The sequence below is a fragment of the Bombus pyrosoma genome, linkage group LG10 (genome assembly GCF_014825855.1).
Source record: "Bombus pyrosoma isolate SC7728 linkage group LG10, ASM1482585v1, whole genome shotgun sequence".
Classification (NCBI taxonomy): domain Eukaryota; kingdom Metazoa; phylum Arthropoda; class Insecta; order Hymenoptera; family Apidae; genus Bombus; species Bombus pyrosoma.
In genome coordinates this window covers 10,248,381-10,271,598 of record NC_057779.1, presented here as the reverse complement: position 1 = coordinate 10,271,598, position 23,218 = coordinate 10,248,381, and the positions used below count along the sequence as shown (strand labels likewise).

The 23,218-nt window shown below is 35.4% G+C and overlaps 5 protein-coding genes across 8 annotated transcripts in view; 3 read left to right on the top strand and 2 right to left on the bottom strand.

Moving 5' to 3' along the window:
• The first annotated feature begins 550 nt into the window (after nt 1-550).
• On the top strand, nt 551-3,557 carry LOC122571608. The gene is made up of 3 exons (XM_043735572.1): nt 551-1,488; nt 1,574-1,882; nt 2,905-3,557. The coding sequence occupies exons 1-3, from the start codon at nt 1,210-1,212 to the stop codon at nt 3,034-3,036; spliced, it is 720 nt and encodes a 239-aa protein (XP_043591507.1). The 5' UTR covers nt 551-1,209; the 3' UTR covers nt 3,037-3,557.
• Nucleotides 3,558-4,089: 532 nt separating this feature from the next.
• On the bottom strand, nt 4,090-11,074 carry LOC122571598 (proteoglycan 4-like). The gene is made up of 5 exons (XM_043735556.1): nt 10,853-11,074; nt 6,687-8,390; nt 5,892-5,994; nt 5,196-5,319; nt 4,090-4,459 (listed from the first exon to the last, which is right to left on the bottom strand). The coding sequence occupies exons 1-5, from the start codon at nt 10,941-10,943 to the stop codon at nt 4,271-4,273; spliced, it is 2,211 nt and encodes a 736-aa protein (XP_043591491.1). The 5' UTR covers nt 10,944-11,074; the 3' UTR covers nt 4,090-4,270.
• A 2,514-nt stretch (nt 11,075-13,588) lies between these two features.
• On the top strand, nt 13,589-17,318 carry LOC122571610. 3 transcript variants are annotated; one of them, XM_043735575.1, is made up of 5 exons: nt 13,589-13,939; nt 14,384-14,452; nt 16,183-16,287; nt 16,348-16,430; nt 16,594-17,318. In XM_043735575.1, the coding sequence occupies exons 2-5, from the start codon at nt 14,399-14,401 to the stop codon at nt 16,823-16,825; spliced, it is 474 nt and encodes a 157-aa protein (XP_043591510.1). In that variant the 5' UTR covers nt 13,589-13,939; nt 14,384-14,398; the 3' UTR covers nt 16,826-17,318. The 3 variants fall into 3 exon arrangements, with proteins under 3 accessions (XP_043591510.1, XP_043591511.1, XP_043591512.1); XM_043735576.1 differs by lacking the exons at nt 13,589-13,939; nt 14,384-14,452 and adding an exon at nt 14,491-15,243; XM_043735577.1 differs by lacking the exons at nt 13,589-13,939; nt 14,384-14,452 and adding an exon at nt 14,494-15,243 and having other exon boundaries at nt 16,362-16,430.
• Nucleotides 17,319-17,546: 228 nt separating this feature from the next.
• Nucleotides 17,547-20,402, top strand: LOC122571606. 2 transcript variants are annotated; one of them, XM_043735570.1, is made up of 5 exons: nt 17,547-17,564; nt 17,630-17,861; nt 18,528-18,771; nt 19,275-19,618; nt 20,000-20,402. In XM_043735570.1, exons 2-5 carry the CDS (start codon nt 17,801-17,803, stop codon nt 20,182-20,184), a joined length of 834 nt encoding a protein of 277 aa, XP_043591505.1. In that variant the 5' UTR covers nt 17,547-17,564; nt 17,630-17,800; the 3' UTR covers nt 20,185-20,402. The 2 variants fall into 2 exon arrangements, with proteins under 2 accessions (XP_043591505.1, XP_043591506.1); XM_043735571.1 differs by lacking the exon at nt 17,547-17,564 and having other exon boundaries at nt 17,579-17,861; nt 19,275-19,330; nt 19,421-19,618.
• Nucleotides 20,403-20,853: 451 nt separating this feature from the next.
• LOC122571611 overlaps nt 20,854-23,218 on the bottom strand; it is a 192,189-nt gene continuing 189,824 nt past the window's right edge. The window contains exons 8-9 of the mRNA XM_043735580.1: nt 21,765-21,903; nt 20,854-21,148 (exon numbers count right to left, since the gene is read on the bottom strand). Of these exons, the coding sequence (XP_043591515.1) occupies nt 21,838-21,903 (66 nt within the window). The 3' untranslated portion in view covers nt 20,854-21,148; nt 21,765-21,837. The remainder of the gene's footprint in view (nt 21,149-21,764; nt 21,904-23,218) is intronic.

Sequence of the window (23,218 nt, the reverse complement as noted above, 5' to 3'; positions counted from 1 at the left end):
GAGTGGATCGACGCAACGAGGGTTTTAATGAATTTCAATGAGCTTCCGCGACCCTTCGTTTGCGTAGCGGCTTAGTCAAACGTTAGATGTAAACGACGGGACTTGAGATTGTTTCAATCCCCGTGTACTGACTCTGACCGTACTGCAACGGGGTGCATTTCAGAGTAGTCATCCTTTATTCTTCATGTCGAAAGAGCAACACAACGTCATTCGCGCACGCCGCGTGTCTTTTTAGTTTCGCCGCGAGGGTTCTATTCAATGCGCACGACTTTACACGTACTCTCGTTTTAAAATCTTCTTTGAAGAAGTTGTGAAAATCAAACAACGATCGTGTATATTTTCTCGATACTTAGGACAATAAATATTGTCATTGATATCCTTGTACTAAGTATCTATTTGAAAGTAAATATATTTTCTTAGTATACTGGTATAGTAGTATACTGAGGAAAAAAAACATTCGTAGAGATTCAATTTTACATCGTAATTTAGAGTTAGAATTTTTAAACTTCAATTTCCATTCAATTATTTCTATTACGTTTGTACATGTCTATTATGCATCTTTTAATGCAAAATTATTTAACAAAATTTTTGAGAGGAGGAAGGAAGTTAGCCAGTATATTACCTTTTTTCCGTAAATTAGCAATAATGTATTATTAAATATAGGTTGTTTAAGAAATAAAAACAAATTCCAAATATATAAAAGTATACTAACAAAATTCGGCTGGAAAAATCTGGGATATTTTGTATATTAAAAGAATCTCATTGACACGGAAGCAGTGATACAACGTAAACAGGTGTTAGTAAGACTAACATGTGGAGGAAGCAATTCATTGAAAAAGTAACATATTGCGTTGTTCCTTCTTTTAATTTGCATACAATCATGTTCGCATTAATTAGTCATAAAACCCAAATGCTTAATATTCATTTCGGTTTCGTGTTACCTAACGTTTTAAGAGGCAATTAAGATCACCGATTTCTCAGACAGCACACTTTTCGCTTTCGACCAAGTCTTCCCTTTTTTTTTTTTTTTTTTTTTTTGCCACTTAGATCCACGGAGGTCATTGTAATTTTCCTGCACACGTACAGCAATCACTGTCATTACTACATGCATGTATACATCCTGTTTGAATACTTATCCCTTCCTCGGAGCTATTCCTTCGTACAACATCGAAGGCTCTGCTCGAAAAAATAGTACCAATCGAAGAAACAATGGAGAAACGAATAAGAGAGATCGTTCTTTTCGTTTTTTTGACGGTGTTTGCATGGAAAAATTATATATCGTGTATAGAGATTTCCTCGCAGATTGTATTTGATTCTCAAGAAAATGAACGAGACTCGAACGATTTCTACTTGAAAGATTCTCTTAATTTAAACCAAGTTAATGATCAATTAGCAACGACTCGACAGATTCCTAAATCCTTTATCTTCGCGATAAACAGTGAGAGTGCATTTAGAACGTCGAATAAAAAAAGGAGTCATTTTATACAAGTAAGTAATTTTACCGTTTTATATTCGAAGACCTGTTTGCATCGTGTTAAATAAAAATATGGAGATCGAAATGATATATTTCCAGGACGATTCGACGAAGCAGCCAACTGTTATTAATAATATTCAAATTATTGTGAGTGAAAATGGAACAAAGTCCGGCATAGACGTATGCAAAAATGGAATTTGTAACATCTCAGTCTCGTCAAGACTCAATAACGAAGGTAACATCGTAACCGACGTTCATCTTACCGTAATAACGAAATTAGAGGCCGATTTTAAGACGAATGATATTCCAATTGTGGATGGAGTTCGTGGTGTAGCAAATACGTATGATCTTGGTCTTCGTCATCTAAATCGTTCACGTCCGTCGACATATTTATACAACACTCCACAGGTAACGCTAATTATATTAATTAATAAGTAATCTTTAATTCCAGTCTCCTTTTTAAATATCGCTATTCTATGCTCTAATCCGTTATTAATTCCCGCGTGGAACTTAATAGAGATTTATAAAATAATTTATATTTTTAAACAGTTAACGAAACTAATCGTAAGTAACGTTTGTAGTGTTATGTACTGCATACTACAGTAATTTATGTCTAAATAGATGCGCAGCGACTTAGGAAAGTATTTGAACACTTTTCACAAATACGACGTTTATTGCAAACAAATACGTTATGAAAAATTGATATGCACTGTGAGTATACTTGCCTTGAATATAGCGCTAGAATTGGTCCTTCTAAATACACGAGGCTTACTATTAATAATATGATGAAGAGTCGACTGTGCAAATAATTTTGTAATCTTTAAAAAGCGTACGTTTGCAATAAGTATCTTGGAACTTTAATGAACTGTATGTAAAATCTTTTATAACGTACGTAATGTATTAAGGAAAAGATTTTATAAATGCTCAAATACTTTCATAAACCCCCGTGTACATGTTAGGCGATAGAAAACCTTTTTTCAATTCCAGTTAAATTTTGTACTTCTCAGAACCTTTTACTTTAAGTTACGGAACACTCACGACTCGGTGATATCGATAAAAAATTCACGTACGAACAATATCTATCTACGAATGTATATATTATAATGTCAGAGTGCCTTTTAACACTTTGTTTGTAGTCTCATCTCCTGCACAATTTTGCAAGGTAAATATGTAAATGGAAAGTGCGTCAACGCTGACAAAAATAAAAAAATTTCGCCTCGTGTCTGCCGTCGGCAACTCTTGAAAAACATGAGACGTCGATTCACGTCTCCCGATGTTAATGAGTTAATATAAAATCTTTACGTTAAATCGTTAAAGTTTCATACGATGAAACATTTTCATTAAATTTTTATTTTGCAAAATTTCGAGATATAGACAATAATATCTTCCAAGTACCGATATAGAGATATATAAGTAACAAAATGTTTTAGATCCAAAGTCGTTACCAAGGCGGTGAACCTTGGTACCAAGGCCGAAGGAGTTTTCAAAGACCTCGAATTAAACCTGTTGTTGACGACAAAATAGAATCGCCTCTTAGCAAAACTCAATGGAACAAGGAATAAAAATCAAGAGATTATTAATGTACGATGTTCCTCTTGTGAACAATATCATCGTGTTTAATAAAATACAAATAACGACTTTATATTTACTTGATTGCTTTACAAAAAGATTTCAAACGAGACAAGAAATATTCACAACTGTTTCTACAGGCATTTAGATATAGATATTGCCCCATTCGTAGCTATTAGAACACCTATAGAAACCAAGATAAGAAAAACAAATCATTAGGAACTTGCTGAAAATCTAGCATTATTACTTTGTTTAGAACTTTATCAGTAAACTGTGGATTTTTATGCATTTACGCATTACTTGCATTCATAGAAATATTATATAATTTGCATAAAAATCCGTGGTCTACACGGTTATGAGCGATAGATCGAAGCTTTTCCCTTGTCTATATTTTCTTCTCTTTCCATCGCTGATCGATCTTGGTATTTATACTATAAGATATTCTGTTACATTTTCCGTTTTTCCGTTTCATGCGTTTATGAATCTTATGTATCATTATTATTATAAATTTTGCTTTTACGAATAATTCCATCAGATTCAAATTTTCAGCAGACTTTGATTCAATCGAATTGATTTAAAGTTTTCCCAGCGAGATTTGAATCAAAAGGTGGTCTACGCCAACATATGGAATTATCAATTCATTATTTCCTTACGACTCTCGTAAATAACTTCCACAAATTTTCACACATAATTCTGACTCATTAATCGGATCCTCAATGATCTTGGTCAATTATCACGTTTTCTGTGAGATTAACAATTCCTAATACTTGTGAACGGTGGAACTTATACATAGAGAGTAAAGTAATACGACATTAAACGAGTGAAAAGAATGCTATTCTATTCTATATATCTATGATAGAATATTCTAGTCGGGGGTCTAGTAGCAGAAATTAAGTTTTTGAGAACTTTAGAATGGAATATCTGAGCGTACTGGGTAATCTATGAACTTAACCACAGATTTAATTACTTAACTATTCGTGGGCAATAGCACGTCAAATAGTTTTATGCGCCTTATACTCTGGGTGTTTACTTGAGTACAATGAGTATTTTTACGCCAACCATTTATGTATATTTGGTAAGTAAACGATTAAAAATATTATCTATAATCCTGAATTACAGAGAATGTTGGGTTTAAAAGGGTAAAAGAAAACAATTGTGTTTTATCGCGGTATTAACGCGTTCCATTGAAGATCAATGATAATGTAAATCCAACCGAGGACGTACATTTTACTCTTGGACTGTTCGGTAAGTAATTTTTCCATTATCGTTTACACCTGTTGTCGAAGATTTGCGAGAGATTGTTTTTCCATCCGGACCAACCAAGGTGTGAGAGCTAGAGCTGGAAAACACTCCGTAATTATTGCTAGACGGTGGAGGAAGTTCATCGGCGAATCTAGATTCTATTCCCGGTGCAACCTGAAAGATTAACAATAAATTTTCGTCAGTAAACAATTCCTCCAAATAATGATAATCTTTGTAACACCAACAATTAGACTGTCTAATAGACATATGTGCAAAAATATATAAAATATCCAATGGTATCTACTTGTTGTAATATTTAGTAGCGAAACAAATCTCTATTGGAGTTCTATTATTTTAGTCGTGTTCATAAAATATGAATCTGCACAAATATCCATAGTCTAGTAATAATGAACGATAAGTTAATCGATTGTTCCAATTAGACCCGACAGCAAGAATACCGATCGAGTTCTTTCTCATTTTATATACGAGTATAAAAGGTAAAGTTTAATTCGAAGAGTTATTCCTACTTCATACATTCATAAATACTAAAGTACTAATTAATTAATTTTATTTTTGTACTGCATTTTCTCTCCCTGCTCTTATTACCTCTAAGTATCTTACTATTTGTGAACCTAGGTTCTATAAACCCATTTACGTTTAGACCAAGCGAACGAATGCCCGTTCTTCCCTCATTTCAATAAAATTAAAGTGAAAATAGCGTTTCTTCTTCATTTGGTGTTTCTTCGCTCACATTCATCGTGAAGAAACTCTTTTGACGTAAGCGAGTTTACGCAAGCTCGAACGAATACTCTAATTCCTGTTCTACGTTACAGCTCGTTTGATCTAAACGCATTTCAAGAAGTACCAGTAAATTGAGAAGGTAATACACGTGTAAATTGGTGAAACTTACTGGATTAATTGCACCAGCTTGATAACCACCATCTGGTCCCAAATGAATGCCAGAAACAGCGGTGTGTGTTCCAGGGATGCCATTAGCCCCGTCAATGGCTATGCGATTAGTTGCTTCAAAGATCCTATAAGCATAAATGTATAAAATTTGTGTATTAGTTGCTTCTATAACGTTATCTCCATTAATACGAGCTTCAACGTTAACGTTAACGTCAGATTAACGGAATTTTTGTCGATTGGAAACTCTTATGCGAATAAAGAATCACAAGTACAGGGAAAATAAGTGAACTGCTATTATACGAATTGCAATTATATAAACTATATAAACTTTTATCAAAAAGATATGTGCTGATCAAACATGTGTATGTTTGAGTTTGTGTGTCGTAACATAAGATATTATCCACCATGAGCTTTAATACCTGGTACAGGTAAGTTTCTATGGTTCAAAATAAGACGAAAATCGCGAATAATAAAATCGCATTGCTTACAAATTATTCTACACGTGAAAATAAGTTGAAAATGTAGAATGAAAGTCCGGAATATTTCTATATTTTTGTTTAATTGAGAAGTAACGCAGCGGAACTACGATAACAGCTCGTTAAGTTCAGAAATTTCAAAAAAATTTTCCATGAAATGATTTTTTAACAATAGTGATGGTAATCTTCAATTATAACCTCACCAACCATATTAAACTTACGATTGTTGTTGTTTTTGGATTTCAGCTTGCAATTGTCTGAAATTTTCCTCCATTTGTTTCTGAAAATCAGGGAACGCAAATCCAGTATCGAAGTATGGTGCGCCTGTAAACGATAAAGTAATAAGTACATATTAACAATATACGAAAGATAGTTGGAGAGAAAACAAATTGATTGCACTTCAATGTTCATGCAGCGGTACGTTAACACGTTATACGTTGTAATATATCGAGTGTATAGAAAAATTTGTAAATAATATAATGATGTATCGTATTAAACTACCTTCCCCCCACGCAGCTACTTTGATAGATACTCGTAACACATTCATCTTAAAAAAATACAACGTGCAGTAAGGAATTTAAAGCGAGGAAAGATAGTATACGATGACAATATATTTTGTAAAAGTTAAAAAAGTAAATAAAAATAAAAATACTAACTTGTTTTCTTTAATTATTCACTGTTATAAATTTTTCGTCAAAAGTTCTATGTTTCTTTGCAATCTTCTATGTATAATTGCACAGAATCGCAAAATGTTTCGATGCAAATACCTTGAGCAACCGTTGAAAGTATCTTATAGTACTATAACAAAATTATAATCCTATGATTATCCTGTTTCAACGATCACACGTATTATCTCCGAAATATCCAACTTTATCGTTCGCTACACTCGACATTACGAATTTATCGTGGTTATTAAAGATTTTTCTAAACGCAAATTAGCACAGTGCATGCATCCACCCGATAATCTTCAAGCTGGTAATCTTGAGTTCGACTTTGCCCATTTTATTAATTATTACCTCCTCCATAGCTACCATATCCCCCTGTGTTAAGCATGTTCGGCACGTTGCCAGTGCTCGGTTCGACGACCAAAGGTGTGTTGACCGTGTTCAGGTTGTCAGGGTATCCTCCTTGATAACCTAGCGGCGATGCGTTTAAATTTGTGCTATCAGCAGAAGCTCCAGCCGATGCACTAGCAGAAGCGAAAGATGTCGCAGGTCCAGCTCCGCCGTTAGGTGCAGTCCATGCATTAGTATTACCAGTATCGGGTATAAAGTAAGGGTTGTAAGGATTGTAAGGTACCGAAAAGTCGGGAGTGAACGAAGGCATGAAGAACGGAGGGAACTGGAAAGTTGGGAATCCAGGATACATGAAAGTTCCTGTATTTGATCCCTCGTTTGGAGCTGGGTTTGTTGCTTGGTTTGATTCAGGCTTTTTATTAGGCACTTGAGTTTCATCATCTGGATTAAAACGTGAACCTATCACAGGGGTGGCGGTTGTCGATGTTGGATTAGTTACTTTTCCAGAATCGGATGGTTGTTTCGTTGTAGGCGCGGTTGTGGTCTCAGATTTTGGTTTCGGCGTCGTAGATTTGTCAGTTGAACTAGACGACACGGGCTTCGGCTTAGGATCCGTGGATTCGCTATTTGGACTAGAAGTTGGAGTCTCTGATTTGGGTGTGGTAGGCTTGGGAGTCGGAGAAGTAGTCACTGCTTCAGGTTTAGGCGTGGATTCGCTATTTGGACTAGAAGTTGGAGTCTCTGATTTGGGTGTGGTAGGCTTGGGAGTCGGAGAAGTAGTCATTGCTTCAGGTTTAGGCGTGGATTCGCTATTTGGACTAGAAGTTGGAGTCTCTGATTTAGGTGTGGTAGTCTTGGGAGTCGGAGAGGAAGTCACTGCTTCAGGGTTAGGCGTGGATTCGGGATTTGGACTAGAAGTTGGAGCTTCTGAGTTAGGCGTCGTAGGTTTGGTAGTTGGACTAGAGGTTGTAGTTTCTGAATTAGTCTTAGGCGTAGTAGATTTGGCAGTTGGACTGGGAGTTGTGGTTTGTGGTTCGCGCGTTGATCTTCGATTCGGTCGAGTGGTCGGTTTAGCAGATGTTGGACTTGGTTTGGGAGTCTTACTCGTATTTGAACTTGAATCAGGTGTGCTCGTTGGACTTGGTTTCGGAGTCTCATTAGTACTTGGAGTTAAATCAGGCGTGGAATTTGTAGGATCTGAATTGGGCGTCGTAGGATCTGAATTGGGCGTCGTAGGATCTGAATTGGGCATCGTAGGATCTGAATTGGGCGTTGTATGATCTGAATTGGGCGTCGTAGGATCTGAATTGGGCGTTGTAGGATCTGAATTGGGCGTTGTAGGATCTGAATTGGGCGTTGTAGGATCTGAATTGGGCGTTGTAGGATCTAAATTGGGCGTTGTAGGATCTGAATTGGGCGTTGTAGGATCTGCACTAGAAGATGTAGGATCTGAATTAGACGTTGTAGAATCTGGATTAGGTGTCGTAGGATCTGAATCAGTCGTTGTAAAATCTAGACTAGGTATCGTAGGATCTGGCTTTTTTGTGGAAGTACTTTGAGAATTTATGTTGGGCAGAGTCGCACTGGTAGGATTCAAAGTAGACGTAGGTATAGTTGTACTTTTGGTAGTACTGCTGGATTCTCGTCTCATCCTCGATAGTCCATCGAAATCCATCTCGCGTGGTCTATCTTCGTGCAATCCATCTTCGTCGATGAAAAGAAAGAAAATACCATTTTTTTTCGTTTTTTAAATTGTTTTTACACAAACGGGTCACTGTGTCTTTGCGATCAACATTTCACACATTTCACTGTTACTAACAGCATGCTTTTGTGATAAGTTTCAGACGCTTTTAATCGCCGGAAATTCCTTCACCTTCTGCATGCACGTAAAGGAAAAATTTTCATTGCATAAAACGTTAAATACGTGTGTTAACTTGCACATCTTTTGTTCTTTTTTTTCTCTCTCTCGAGAGAGAGATCTTAATCATTCAAATCGCATAATTTTCGTTACTTTCACATAGAACATAAAACATGCAGAAAGATTATGTGACAGAGACAGTACTTTGGTAAAATACGTTCGTGCACATGCCTGTTTACGTGCAATGGATACGGACAATTGTAGAATGGAAATGAAAAAGATGTAAAATAAATGACGAGTATGAAAAAATGCTATTAATCGATACGTAAATCGGTCGGAGAGATACTCGTTCGAGTAAATCTATGAACCTTTAAAATTCCAGTTTCCTCATAAACATTACGTCGTATTTGTGATGTTTACAATAACTCAGAGCCAGTTTTATCGATGACAATCTTTTTTTATGGTGAAAACAATCCTGCGTTCGAGAGTCAGAAGTTCAGATTTTGAAACGCCGACAAAGTCACGTCATCGAAATTTTACTTTTAGTAAAATATTTTTATGACGCGTCATAATTTGGAAAGCGACTTTAGATAAATAGAAACTGAATGACGCGGTTCTCAAAGTCGTATCTCGAAGGAACTTTCCAATCCTAATAGTACTGGTTCGAAAGATTACGAGCAAGTTCAATGTAATTTCGTATCGCGTAAGTCGATCGTAAGGTCGCCGTAGCAGGAAATAAAAGCAAAGGAAATAAAACGAAAGTATCTCAATAAGGGTCAAGGTGGGAAACAAAATCAGGTCATGGTTCGCGGGTGTCACGGTCAATTATCTAAACGCGATGACACATGATGATTTTTACATGCAAAGGAGAATGCATCGTGTTAGTGATAGTTAACGTTACGCGGCTACACACATAAGAATATTGATTATCGATATTATCGCGGTTGGAAAATCTTCCGCTTACAGTATTTCTCGGTACATGCAAGTCCGAGCATTCGCCGGTATAGATAAACTAATGCTCCTTTCTTTGTATTTTTTTGCAGATTAAGCGCTAATCGACTATTGAAAATATACTTAATATCACAACGCAAGTTTTTAAAATATGGATTACAGTTTCACAATGTGACAACACTACTTCTTATAAATTGTATGATATTTAACTTTCGACGATGTACTTGCTTTGAAAAAACTTCTTTTTCTGCTGACATATTTCTAATTTTCGTTACTATACACAAGTGAATCGCTTTCTAACGAAGGCGGGTCCTTAAACTGTATTAACTAAATCTAATGAGGGATATGGCAACATAAGGAACTTATTAATACATACGTATACTGGTGTCATGATATTCGGATTAAAAAATCGTATTTAACGTAAGAAGAAATAAGATTACTTGTATAATTTTATTCTAAAATTTATTAATCTTCTCTTGGGAAAGTAGTTTCTTTAAAAAGGTATATCAGAGGCGTAAAAGGATCAATAAGAATATAAAAGGTAAAGGAATAATTATATATTTGACGCAAAATACTTGCTATTATTAACGAGCGAAATAACGTACGAAATACTTTATTCAAAACCAAACTGACGCATCAGTTTGTTTCAAGTTCAGCTTCAAGTGTGATAATTCGGAGTTTTTTCACGGAAGACCGTTCTCCTCGTAAATAACGGCCCAAACCTGTTTTTAGATATCGGATAACATCGATATCCCCGCGAACGGTTCTATATATTCACGTATATATTCATGTAGAAAAATTTTTCCGTTATCGACATGGATGCTTGGCTGCCGAAAGTTTGTTAATATCTTACGATTACGTCATATTCCGTGAATTTCGCAATTTTCCTGAAATCCCGGTATTTTATTGCGATGTCAATTTAAATACACGTGAAACGTTATGTAACCCACAGCTGGAAAAAATGTTTAACGCGAGAGAACAATTTCCTTAGAAATATCGTTGCTTAACTAAGACGATGACTTCGATACGGTCTAGCAGTGTCTCTAATAAATGCTTCTTATCCATAAAGTACGACAAACGAATCAAACAGTATAATTACGAACAACAGCGAGAACAAAGTAGCGTTAGAGCGTGTCACGATTATATTTAAATCGCTTCGTCTGCTTCGTCGGAGTTGCTTCTTAATTATCAGAATTGTTAGGTGTGCGAGTGTGCTTAGCGGCTTACGTCAAACAAACGGTGCAACATTCACTAAATAGCAACTAGTCTATGCATTCGTGTATTAGTAAAGAACAATTTATTTCCGTGTACATATATACAATACGTGCGTGCATATGTTTATTCAATGACTACTCACTTCTACGCACTCTGAAGAGAGGGGATCGTAACTCCGCGAATGATCCCGCAACGCTGACAAACAACAGCAATGTCAAGATCCTCGTATCCATTTTACCCGGAAGTAAGAGAACAACGTTGGAGAAACAAATTTATATGTTTGTAACACTACCGAACGCGAAAATTTAATCGATCCAGACGTTGTCGCAGCTTATGAGGGAATGACTGAGTCAACCGGCGTCTCGGCCATCTTATATAGGATTCGCTCGGATCTCTTCCTTACCTTGGCTCGTTTCGATGTCCGTGCGGCGCGGCGTGCGAAAAATTATACGACTGACTGAAATTGTGGAAAATTAATAACACACGGAAGTTCGTGTGTTCTTTCATTCCCACGATGTATCCAGTATAAAATGGAGGAAAATTTTCAATCGAATATTATTATTCAACCGTATAATCCAAATATTATAATCGAGAAGATTCTGCTGACAGCTTGTTTCTTCTCGCTAGAGATAATCTTTCATTCGTGCTATGTTCATTTTTTATCTTTTCAAATTAAATTGGATATCGATGATTCACTCATACCGAAGACAATTAAAGTAAAGTAAGTATCAAAGCAAAACATGAGAGAAAGTAACAAATAAAAAGGCAATTGTATTTGCTGAAGATATTAGAACATTTTCCAAGACATTTGGTTTGTTTTCATAGTCGATGAAACGTTTAAATCATTTTTTTCTAAGATACGTTTATACAACGTTAATTTAAGCAGATCATTTCGCTGATAATTTTAAACCTATTTTTTTTTGCAATTGAAATTAGTTTTCGTGGCAGTTGTTCAATAAATTCAATGTTCTTTTACACTTTTCACATCTTTACGGTCGTAAGCCTTTAAATTATATAAGACATTGAAAGAATTAAACAGATAAATCTTTCGATTTATTAATCGGAATAAACTGTTAACGTGATTTAAGTTACGAATTAGCGTTCGATTGGTTTTCAACAATGAAAAACTACGACTCGCAATGTGCATAAATAATAATCGATACATCGAATCGTAATCGTTCTTACATCCTGTTCTACGCGATCTAACAATCGATCAAAGATAACCGAGATTACATCTGCCATTCTTTTCGTAAGGGAAGGAAATTGCTCATAAAACGGAATAAACAAATGTACCAATTAAATGCAACCGATAATCTTGCGGTTTATCGATTATTAGATAGCATGTAACAAATTGATACCTTCCGTGCAACTTTCGTAGAAACAATTGTTAGCGAGATGCGGTCCATTTGCAAGAAGAAAAATATTATGAAATATTGTGTCACAAATCGCTACTAGGATTTTATGATTCAAAAGGAATTATTATCTTAGTCACTGTAAAAAATAGTATATTCGATCGGACCTGATAATCGATAAAAACATTCCGAAGGAAGTATGACCTCATCTTAAAACTGTTCGAGAAAGAGTGAAAATACTTTGAGAAAATATTTCATACAACATTCAATCAATAATAAAAATGAATAAGTATTTATTCAGATGCGATTGCAAGTGTGACAATCGAGATTAATCTGTTTGCGATACACGTGGTATTGATAAAGAACTTCATCGCAGTTTTTGTATGAAAGATCTTATGAATTAAAAACGGGAACGACTCGATTTAGTATTAAAATTTTTTTTATCATTATTTAATTCTGTCATACATATATAACGTTTGTTATATATAATTTTTCACACTACGAAGATATAATAATGGTCGAGACCTTAACTGTACATAACTCGTGTTTTAAAATATGTATTCCTATGGGTTGAATCTTGATTTGACAAATTAAAAATATTTGTATATCAATTTTAAAATATTTTCCATATCAACGCAGAAGTTTCAGATAATATTCATACCACGGGCATTTAAATTCCTAGTTTCTTTCTTTATAAAAGAATTTTAACAATAACTTGAAAATTAAACGCCGCGCAAAAGTAAAGGATTTTACAAATAAATGCCTGATAATTATAAATATATCATTTCTGTATAATAACTTACGAACGGGTCGTAAATTTATGCGTACAAATAAGAAAGAAACAGGTTTAGTAAAATAAACGAAAGTAGATGTATTTTTGTAAAAAAACATATAAGAAAGAAAAGAAAGTATTTATTTAAGATTTAAAATTTAATAATTTTAAATCGCATGTTTATGTGTATAAATTTACATATAGCCGTATGATTACGTTTTATTCATTAATTACTTATACGTATTTAATTCTTTAATAAGAAATAAGTAATATCTTTCTTATATTTATTTAAAAACTTATACGTATGTATGTATAAGATATATCATTCAAAATAAGATTAATGTAGGACTATGCTAATGCATCTACATATTAAATATTCCAATTACATTCGAATGCTACACGAGGTTATGTCCTAGACAGAATCTGTAATGAAATGCATAATCATTATATATATATATATATATATATATATGTATAGTAAAATACACGGTTATAGGCATAAATAATAATTAATACAGTAATAAATAATACGACGATTGATTAACATATTAATACATATATTAATCAAGTAATATACTAATAATCAAGCAATACGCCGATATAGTAATAGATAAGGCACCGGTTATTACGTACTTCGAGGCATCGCCATCTATGTAATTGAGCGTTTCACATTCATTAGAATTCCATTTATCAAATTTCCCATAAAATTCACATTGTTTGTTACACAGTGATATCAAATTGGATATAGGCTGTTTACGTAAATTCCTTAACATTTTATTGCTAGATAAATTTCTTGGCTCTGTACGATTGTACAGAGTGACGCCGCCGGGGAATACCCAATCGCGAAAGTTGATTACCTTCTGCGCATTAATCTAGAGGCGCTTTGGACAGCAGGCTCGTTCCCTTTTACAGAGGCGTCTATTGTGCTCGAAGGCAAGGTACTCATCTGCCTCTGGAGTTCAATGTCAAGACAGTCGAGACACGTATAACCTGCTTCTGGCCCCCTGCTTGATGAATCACGCGTAACGTCCGTGTATTTGCTTATTGTTTCACGCCGCTTATACAACGATGATTACGATCCGTTGCGACCGATAACACATACGCGGTAAGTTCTTTTGTCTCTGATCGAATGTATGGCGTTGAAGGGGCTGCTTTCTGATCATTCGTATACAAATACTCCGTAATTTTATCATCTTTATAAAATTGCTAAAAGCCATTGGGAATTTTGGTTGTTTAAGACGAAACCGTTTAAGATGAAACTTCTTTCTAGCGAAATATTACTTTCATATCGAATTGGCGTTTAACCCATGCTATCTTAATGCCCATGACCATGACATATACAAATATTATTTTAGTCATTGAGCTCAAAGTATATATATGAATCCAAGCTGTGATGCTTTATACCAGAATGTGCACAAATATTATATACTTATTCTTATTTTTAATTGCTTTTTTTATTATAAAAGAGATTTAATTATTTTTAGTAATAAAGAAAAACTTTGATAAAATATATCTCCTTTGTAATGTATAGTTGACTTTTTAATTTTAGATCTTGCAAGGTATAATGTTTTGCATTTTGCGCGACCACGACCACGATGTTACACGGTCCAACAGTATCGTAAATATGCTTATAATTTTTAATTACAATAGGAATTCCAGATTGGGTTGAGTGATAGATTCGTTTTAGATCCTTATTGATCACAGCATTAGTTCTTTCTAACATATCGAAATATGTAGCTAAATGCGTTTAGTGATAGTTGGATAATTCGTTCCAAGGACTGAAGAATGCATAAAACTTGATTTAAGTAGGAAAACTTGATTGAAAAATGAGGCATATAAAATACTTTGTTTTCTTTTTATACGTTGTATTCTTGTCCGAATTAATTAATTTTTTCGCTATGCTTGACTCGTGATTTTACTGTTCGCTGTAGCGTTTTTGCCTATTGTATCATTCTGATTTTATTCGCAAGGATATTCGCTGAATCGTTCGTTGTATCATACTCTATCGTATTTTGAAATACATATAGTCTTTATGAATATGTTAATCGGATGAAACAAGATAAAAGCGGGAAATGGGACCGCATTCTTACCGTCCAGGCTTATCGTTGTACTATCTGAAAACTTTCACGACGCTACGATGGCTTAAGTTGATACAATTTACCCCTGGAAAATGGCCTACGGCGTTATCCATAAGATCTGCTGGAAATCCTCGTTGGCTCAGATGGTTAATGGTTTTACGTTACTCAGCTTAAAGTAGTTCAAAACTACGTAAATACAGCATTGACGAACAAAAATCTTCAGTAAGAGCCTGGTTTTTGTTAGTGCAGTTACCGTATCGACGAACGATCATGTTAAAATTAGTTACTTTAGTGGCGACGGTAATGATGTTGCAATATGAAAATGCCAAAGGTAAAATTTATCAATATTTAATAAGCGATTTAAAATAGATATTGATAAAATAGACAATGCACAGCTTGTTGTTGATTGCTTTTCTCGTTAACTATACGACTCTATTGTAAAGCGTCAATTTCCAGGGAATTCCATGAAAAAAAAATACGCGCAATTGAAAATGCACTTGAAACATAAAATTGTCCATACGTTTTAATTCGCATCAGTCGTATATTGGTTTAAACGACTTTAGAATCTTCTATTAGATTTGAATACTTGCGGTGCACGATATACTATTAGAAGTGCTGAAATGCAATTTAATAATTTAATATTGCGACGTTCTTAATATTCTAAGAATGCATACGGCGCAATCACAGATAACGATGAGCAACATGTGCACCTACAGAACGGACAATGTGAATCATTCGTACACTCGACTAAAACCGAGAAATACGTTTTCATCGTTTAATTATTAGACGTGATATCGATTATCTTATGATTTACCGTATATTCCTACGATTTCTATGATATGTTCGACCATTCGATGGTTCGCGAATACACCATGACGTACACGTTATTCGAATAATAATCAGCGCATCATTGTTGAAAGATCTTAGAGTTAGGTAAAGAGAGATAGGATAAAAAACATATGAATATTATTTACCATATTTTTAATTCGATTTAAAAGATTCTTGTTTGACCAACGAACCAAACTTTCGACGTAATTATAATTACGGAGTTAATCACGGTGTTGGCTGGAATTAAGGACAGTTTTAACGAGGCACAGGTGGTATGTGAGAGGGCAATCACAAAAATCATTTTACTGTAATATTGTAAACCAGTTTGTGACGAAAGATGTCGAACTATTCAGTATCCCGTATGTCTCAAATACTGAAACAATTAAGAAATTAGGGATTTTAGATTTTCCTTAAATATCAAATTGTTCTATTTGCATTTCAGCGAATTCACTTTCTTACTACGAACAAGCATCCGACACTGAAACACGTTCAATCACAAGGCATTTCAGCACGATTCGAACGAATCGCCACGTTTCGATTGCTCGGGGTACCTACCATCATTTTCTTCGATTTCGATAAATCGTTGGTTTAAAGATAACGATGACAGTGTTACTGTTTCAAAGAAGAGAATCGACGTACTGGAAAAATTTCAGAACGAGTTCCTTCGATCACCGAGCCAATTAATCACGAGTAAGTACGCAACGAATATTTTCCGGCAAAAAACACGAGTAAAAGTAAAAATTATAGGAAAAGAACGCGACAATTCATACCTTATACTTTTTACAAGAAAGCAATTTTAAGCAATTTTAAGTCAATTACTCTCATACTCTCGAAACTGTTTTTCCAAACACAGTGAACACGTCTCCATTTTACTCGACGCAACTTCCAAACAAGGACCAAACCCAGAAGGGTCCCGAAAATGCGGAGCAGGAAAAAGCGAAGCCGATAGACAGCGATATGGTGGACGAGAAAGCAGGAGACATTGTAGAAAATACCAAAAAAAAAAAAGAGTAGACGGAAAGCGAGTCGACGACAATAAAAGACGACGGTCCGAGCACGGTTACGCCCTCGACGAACATCGATGAAGAGGCCGTACGGTGAGACGAAGGTGAATGAAAAAGAAAGGTTAACGTCGTCGAAAATCGACGATGCAGGATATAGCGCATCTACGAATGAAAAGGAGTTGCAAAAACCACGAACGAGGACAATGAAATCGTCGGACCGGCTGGGAAACACGAAATACTGGAAAATTCGAACGCAGTAGCGAACGAATTTGGTAAACCCCAAATCGATGAACCGATGGAGGAGAATCAGAAGCTCGGGAAATCCGAAAACGTCACCAATGAAAACATAGCGCGAACGATTGAGCAAGCTAACGAGAAAATGTGATATTAAGATCCATGATAATTCTGACTTATCCGAGCGTCATCCGTAAATGAAACGATGGAACATTCCGAATGTAAAACGACGAAGACGGTAATTTGCAATTAGGGTGCAGAAGAATTTTTTACGATTAATTTTTACATCAACTGTATTCTAAACAAGTTTGAATAAATGCGAAAGAACGCGTTAAAAGTATTCTACTTTCCTTTTCTATTAAGCGTTTGAAGTCTCGATAAGATTATTTTAGTAGTAAAAATATGTACAATATTTACGTAGACAACTAGTACATAGACCTTTTCGATAATGTTTTACATCTTTAGATGGCTGTTTTTTAAAACGTTGCAAATATACGACAAAACATATTGTAAATATATTTGGTCAGAGCATAATAATTTCTACACTCGGAAGCAAATAAAGTTTTCATAACAAGCGCGCGAATATGTATGTATCTCGTGAGTCGTAGTATTTCGAAAATTACATTGTTCCAAATTAACGATTATTTCTAGATAATCCCGTTTCTTTACGCGCGTACGAGTCATTGCGTGATTGTAACTCTATTCGTCGAAGAGTATTACGTGGGTGGACACACGATGAATACCAACAAGGATTTTAAGGTCGCTCATACTTATTGAAAAAGGGCGGAGAACAATCGCACGCAAGTCAGAACGTTTTCAGAGATGGCCAGGAGCATCCTTTGCGTTGTGCCGTTGTGTTTTGTGTTGTTAGTGGCGTGGGCAGGTAAAAATACTTTCTCAGCCTAAAAATATGTATCGTGTGGTGCGTTCTCATCTTTAAACATTTTCATTCACGTTTCATTCGTGTGTGCGCGATTCGCTGTTTTTATGCAAATAATTATTACCCCTGGATTATTTAAAAACTTTTATTATTAGTTTGATTAATGTTGCAAGGAAACTGAAGGCTGGTAATGTGTACTGAATTTAAAGTATTCTGATAGAATATAAAACCGACACATCCAATATATTTCTCTTGTATTGAAAATTGACTAGAGAATGAAATATGGAGAGTGAAAGAAGCTAAGCCATATTTCTCTGAATTTTAATTACTAGTGTTCATATTTTATTTTATCAACCTTTATTAACTTATTCCAATGAGCTATATCGATCGCTTAAAGGTGAGAGGATTCTTCTTCTTTTTTTTTTTTTTAATGGAATGAAATCAATTGTTGTACTAAATGTTTTGTGCTCGCGTTAGTTCGAGACAGCTAAAATTATGTACTTGCTTTTGCTCTTAACGCTTCAAATTATTATTATTACGTGGTTCTCGAGTTGCAATTTGCTGCTTGCGACGTTTCGTATAAGACGAGAGCCAACCACGATAAAAACGTAGCTATGGAAGATATTCTTCCTTTAAACGTGTCATGGAGGGACGTGTCTCATTCCGTAGATGATCGTGGCCTTCTCACAGAGGAAGACGAACGACGATGGAACACACCACCGGAGCTCATACCGGAGCAGCTCATCAAGACATCCGATGTAAAAAGCGGACGATCGTTGTCTATTCCAATCACGACGAATATCAACGTAAACGCGGGAAACAATGCACATTCTTTGGGTTTTCAACTAGTCCCTGAAGGCGTTAGCTACTCTGAAAGCAACAGCTTCAATCATCCGTTGTCGGAGGCGAGTGGGTACGTTCTCGCGACCAGTCACATATCGGGTTATAGTCTCTAAAACTAAACAGCGCGACGATTGATTCCTGTTAAAATATTAAATAACTATCAAACTGTTCTGTAACACATAACGATCAATTGATCAACTATCCGCAAATCCAACGTTGCACATTATTGGAAACCCTAAGTAAAGTAATTTATATATTATTGCACATCTATTGTTCCATCCACATCCTAAAAAGACATTCTACAGGATATTATTAGGATAATAACAGATACATACTCCATAGAAGACATTACACAAACTATAGATAATAAACCAAGTAATTTTATAATAAAAAATAAATAAATAATTTCTTCAAATCTTGTACGATATAGCTAAATTGTACAGAATGTGGATAGAGAAAAATTGTGATTGTTAAATACGAGTCGAATTATCGAAGGAATTATCTAGGAGTCCATTTCGCAACACAATCCATAACACAATTTTACTGTAACGATGTATTTATATTTGTTGGCAGGAGCGTCTCACAAAGTCAGTCGGTGTCGTTCTCCGCAGGATCAACGGGAATCGCTGGTGCTGTATCTGAAGCTGCCAGTCAATATTATCCTATATATGGTAATGTAGGGAATGTCAACAGTCAAGTGTTTGGTTTCGATATTGCAGCTGCTACTTCGTCGGGCAGTACCCAAAACGGACATGCAACTTCTTCTGCCGCATCTTCTGTTGGTTTCGTGCATTCTTCAGCCGCGTCAAGCATAGGCACTGTTCGTCCCTCTCAAGGAACGACTATTCGCTTTCCAGGACAAAACCAAAATCGACCAATGTGGAGTAACATTCGCCCTAACAATAATAAAAACAATGGTACGAACAATATCGTTTCTAATACCTGCTATCTTATATAAAAACATTACATATTAGCGATGTTAATTGACCATCGTGCCGCAGATCGCATCAATATTATTAGTCATGTACAAGCGCGATAATGTTCATCTTCCAGCTTAATGATCACATTTAAAAGTATAATATCATACGAATTATGTAGCAATGAAATGTAATTAATATTTGCCTTGCGTGTCTCGCACGAAGATTTTGTTTCAAACACGTACGAAGCTTGTGAGTACAAACTCTGCTTCGATTGTTGGGTTATTAATTAATTATTAAATTCCATATTTCGTTAGTAATAAGAAAGAAATTAGCGAAGAAGGCAGATTAACTGTGATCTATTTTTTTTTTTTTTTTTAGGTCACCATCCTCCGCGTATGCCGAAATTAGACATCGAAGTAAAACCACATCGTGAAAATAATCGTGGTACGATTAAGTTACACGTTTCAACGCACGGGACAAAATGGGACGATAATCAACCAAAAATTCATATACACAAGTGGCAACCTAGTTCTAGGACATACGACGATGATGAACAAACGTGAACATAAATATACAATTAGGTTTGACTTCAACGATTTTATTTATCTTTTAATTGTTCTTTTAGTCAATTGTTGCGCCATTTTAGCCGCACTTTCACTCCAATAATGGGGTAAACGAACATTTAAAATAATTTTTTGATTCAGAACTGTGTATATCTATACATATTTATATAATTGTAAAAAAGTTAAAGATTAAAAATAGACCACATATATATGTATAATTCCGATTTCATTTTAACGATTATAATAGACTTTTGAAATATAGAAGACTTACAAAAGTTAAGATATATGTATATTTCAATGAAATCGAATTTCTCCGAAAAAGTTTTCTTAAGTTCACAAGTACTAGCAAAGATCAAGGAGTATCTATTTCGCTTACATGTCACAATCAATAAATTTAATTCCACATCAACGGTAAGTGGGTGAAGGAGAACGACTGATTTCCAAGGTCAAATTATGATCTTGAATTCCGTGCGACATCTCTAGAATTACCGATGATTGTTGCTAAACTTTAGGATAGAACAAAATCACTGTTTTAACAGCGAAGATACTTGTCAATGTTATCGAAGTACGATAACTGCAACCAGAAGTGAGTTTCCAGTGTGACCATTGGCTAAGATCAAGATACAATGTTAAATGGACATTAAATGGAGTTTTGTGTCTTAGGTTATGAAATACCGACTTGCCAAAAAGTCAGAGCGTTTCTTACGCCCTCTTGTGATTTCCTGCGGCGAATATAGGAATTATTACAGACGACTCCGTCAGTGGTTATATCACCGGCGAGGTATGGAAGAGACGTGACATTTGTGACGTTCGTCTACCGACGTCTCGCTGTTTTACCGATATAATTACTCAGAATTTTGTATCTATCTCTGCTCCGTATTTGACACCCGAAATATGCGAATGCGAGTCTCTGTGTCGTCACCTCTGATATCGGTAGGGGTCACCACGTAAGCTAGTCTCTCCCCTACAACGAAGACCAGAGTATAAAAGGACCTGTATCATTGAACGTCTTTATTCTTTCGTTACGAAATAAAATAACTTTCGTTACTAAGTAAAAGTTTAAAAGTGCGTAAGTAGATTACCTTCTTCCGCAAGATTTCAAATTTGCTTATAATTTGTATCTTAATATGTCTACCTGATACCGTAGTTTAAATAATTAAATCCACATTAATTACATATTTAACAAGTTTTTCAAAATGCGATAATATTGAAATTTTTATAATTTGTTACTCTTGACCGCCACTGTGTGTATACTTCGTTTACAATTATGATCTGCCCTCTACTCTGCTTGTAATTTCGTGTTAAAATTTAGTTTTAATTTCAATCACTACGAACGCCGTAATCTTATCGTACGCTGAATCGGTAACATTGGAAATGACGTTAAAATGATAAAGGAGTTCTAGAGACCCTCAAACCGTGGATGAAAAAAGTACATTGGGTGATAAATCTATTTTGTACATCGTCTGCGCTAATACTAAGTCGATAACATCGAGCGCTAGACGAAATGGTAAATGGGAATGTCAGCTTACTTCCGATACGTGCGGCTCAAAAAGCATCGAATGTTACGTTTATTCTCGCACCTCATCTGTGCTTCGGGTAATCTGTGCAACGATATGGAAATTCTTCTTCGATGATATTACTACGGTTGGTAAGTCAGCCCTCTATCTTGATATCTCGTACGGTATATAGCTGCTTAGTGTCTCCGTATCGTGGTGCCCTCTATAAGAAAGTTCCGATTAATTTCTTAAGCATTACAGTCAAAATTGAAAGCCAAATACGTATTGTTATGGAATAACAGCCGATATCGTCAGTGAAACGAAAGATAAAAAGCTATAAATAAAGTCACAAATATGCATTTACGATGCAATTTTTAAAGCAAGAAACAATTATAAATCTACATATCCCCATAAATATTAATCTTCTCCTCGTTGTCATAAACTTTCTTCATCTATTTTATATAATTGATTAACGTTGTCACAAGTGAAGGAACAAGAACGCGGATAATTTTTTCAATATATAATCAAATACGGCTGGAACGGGGAAAAACAATTCAAACGAGTTTCTAACCGGGGAACACCCGACAGGTAGCGCTATCTGGGGGGATGCTGGGAAACTAGTTGCTCACGAACGGAGCAATGGCGTAGGCGGCGATCCATGTGATAAATTAATTTTTATAGCTTCGTGGGTGGCGGCTCTTTCTATTGGTTGCTGATCGGGCACCTCCCACTTCGAACGACGTTTCCTTCTCCTCGTTTATTCCATTCAACTGTAATACCATAATATACCATTTGTCTGGTTTCAAATGAGCTGGCAGGCAAATATCAAGGATGCGTGTAATTGAAATATACGTATTCGCGGTTCTTCCTCGATCGATTCTCGACGAAGGCGCGTAGCTGTCCAACGACGCGAGACTTTTATCGGGCGGATCACCGTTTTTTTTTTAAAGAAGACACGACGTAACTGCGCATTACACGTGATTGTTCGCGTTCGACGACGATAATTATCGCGATTACGTAAGGAGAGAAAGATCAATACGATTTTTACTTCGCCGCTGCACGATGTGCCGATTACTCGACCAATCGCTCGAAATTCAATTACCATTATTCGATAGCGAGACAATCTGTTTTTCCACGGATGCAATTATTTCGTGCTGAAGAAACGAGATAAACAGATCTTAACGACCGCTATCCTTTGTAGAATGATTGCACGATAGAGGTATCAAATGGATTGGATCGAGATTAGAATCGTATAACGTTATAAGGAAGATTAATTTCTATGAATACCTACAACGTTATATCGAAAGTTTGAGATTGTTGTACGTTTCACAGAATGTAAGAAGTTAATGCATAGAGAGATCAGCCCAAGTATACAGAATTCCTTATCAGCATTAATTTCTAATATCGAAATTTTTGAACGTTAGAGATACAACCGACGTTCTTATTTTCCTATTGCGTAGTATTATTCCTTTTATTCTATTGTATGGTTTCGCAACATCACCGACCTGGCATTAAAATCACCACGCATCTTTCTTGTA

Bases quoted from the DNA above. Each gene is read 5' to 3' on its own strand.
- LOC122571608 (XM_043735572.1), top strand. From the start codon at position 1,210: ATGGAGAAACGAATAAGAGAGATCGTTCTTTTCGTTTTTTTGACGGTG. The intron at 1,489-1,573 runs GTAAGTAATTTT...ATATATTTCCAG, and splicing joins AAAGGAGTCATTTTATACAA to GACGATTCGACGAAGCAGCC. The intron at 1,883-2,904 runs GTAACGCTAATT...AAAATGTTTTAG, and splicing joins ATTTATACAACACTCCACAG to ATCCAAAGTCGTTACCAAGG.
- LOC122571598 (XM_043735556.1), bottom strand. From the start codon at position 10,943: ATGGATACGAGGATCTTGACATTGCTGTTGTTTGTCAGCGTTGCGGGA. The intron at 8,391-10,852 runs GTGAGTAGTCAT...TCATCGACGAAG, and splicing joins TCTCTTCAGAGTGCGTAGAA to ATGGATTGCACGAAGATAGA. The intron at 5,995-6,686 runs GTAATAATTAAT...TATCGTTTACAG, and splicing joins ATATGGTAGCTATGGAGGAG to GCGCACCATACTTCGATACT.
- LOC122571610 (XM_043735575.1), top strand. From the start codon at position 14,399: ATGTTTTGCATTTTGCGCGACCACGACCACGATGTTACACGGTCCAAC. The intron at 14,453-16,182 runs GTAAATATGCTT...TTTGCATTTCAG, and splicing joins TTACACGGTCCAACAGTATC to CGAATTCACTTTCTTACTAC. The intron at 16,431-16,593 runs GTAAGTACGCAA...TTCCAAACACAG, and splicing joins ACCGAGCCAATTAATCACGA to TGAACACGTCTCCATTTTAC.
- LOC122571606 (XM_043735570.1), top strand. From the start codon at position 17,801: ATGGCCAGGAGCATCCTTTGCGTTGTGCCGTTGTGTTTTGTGTTGTTA. The intron at 17,862-18,527 runs GTAAAAATACTT...CTCATTCCGTAG, and splicing joins GTTGTTAGTGGCGTGGGCAG to ATGATCGTGGCCTTCTCACA. The intron at 18,772-19,274 runs GTACGTTCTCGC...ATTTGTTGGCAG, and splicing joins CCGTTGTCGGAGGCGAGTGG to GAGCGTCTCACAAAGTCAGT.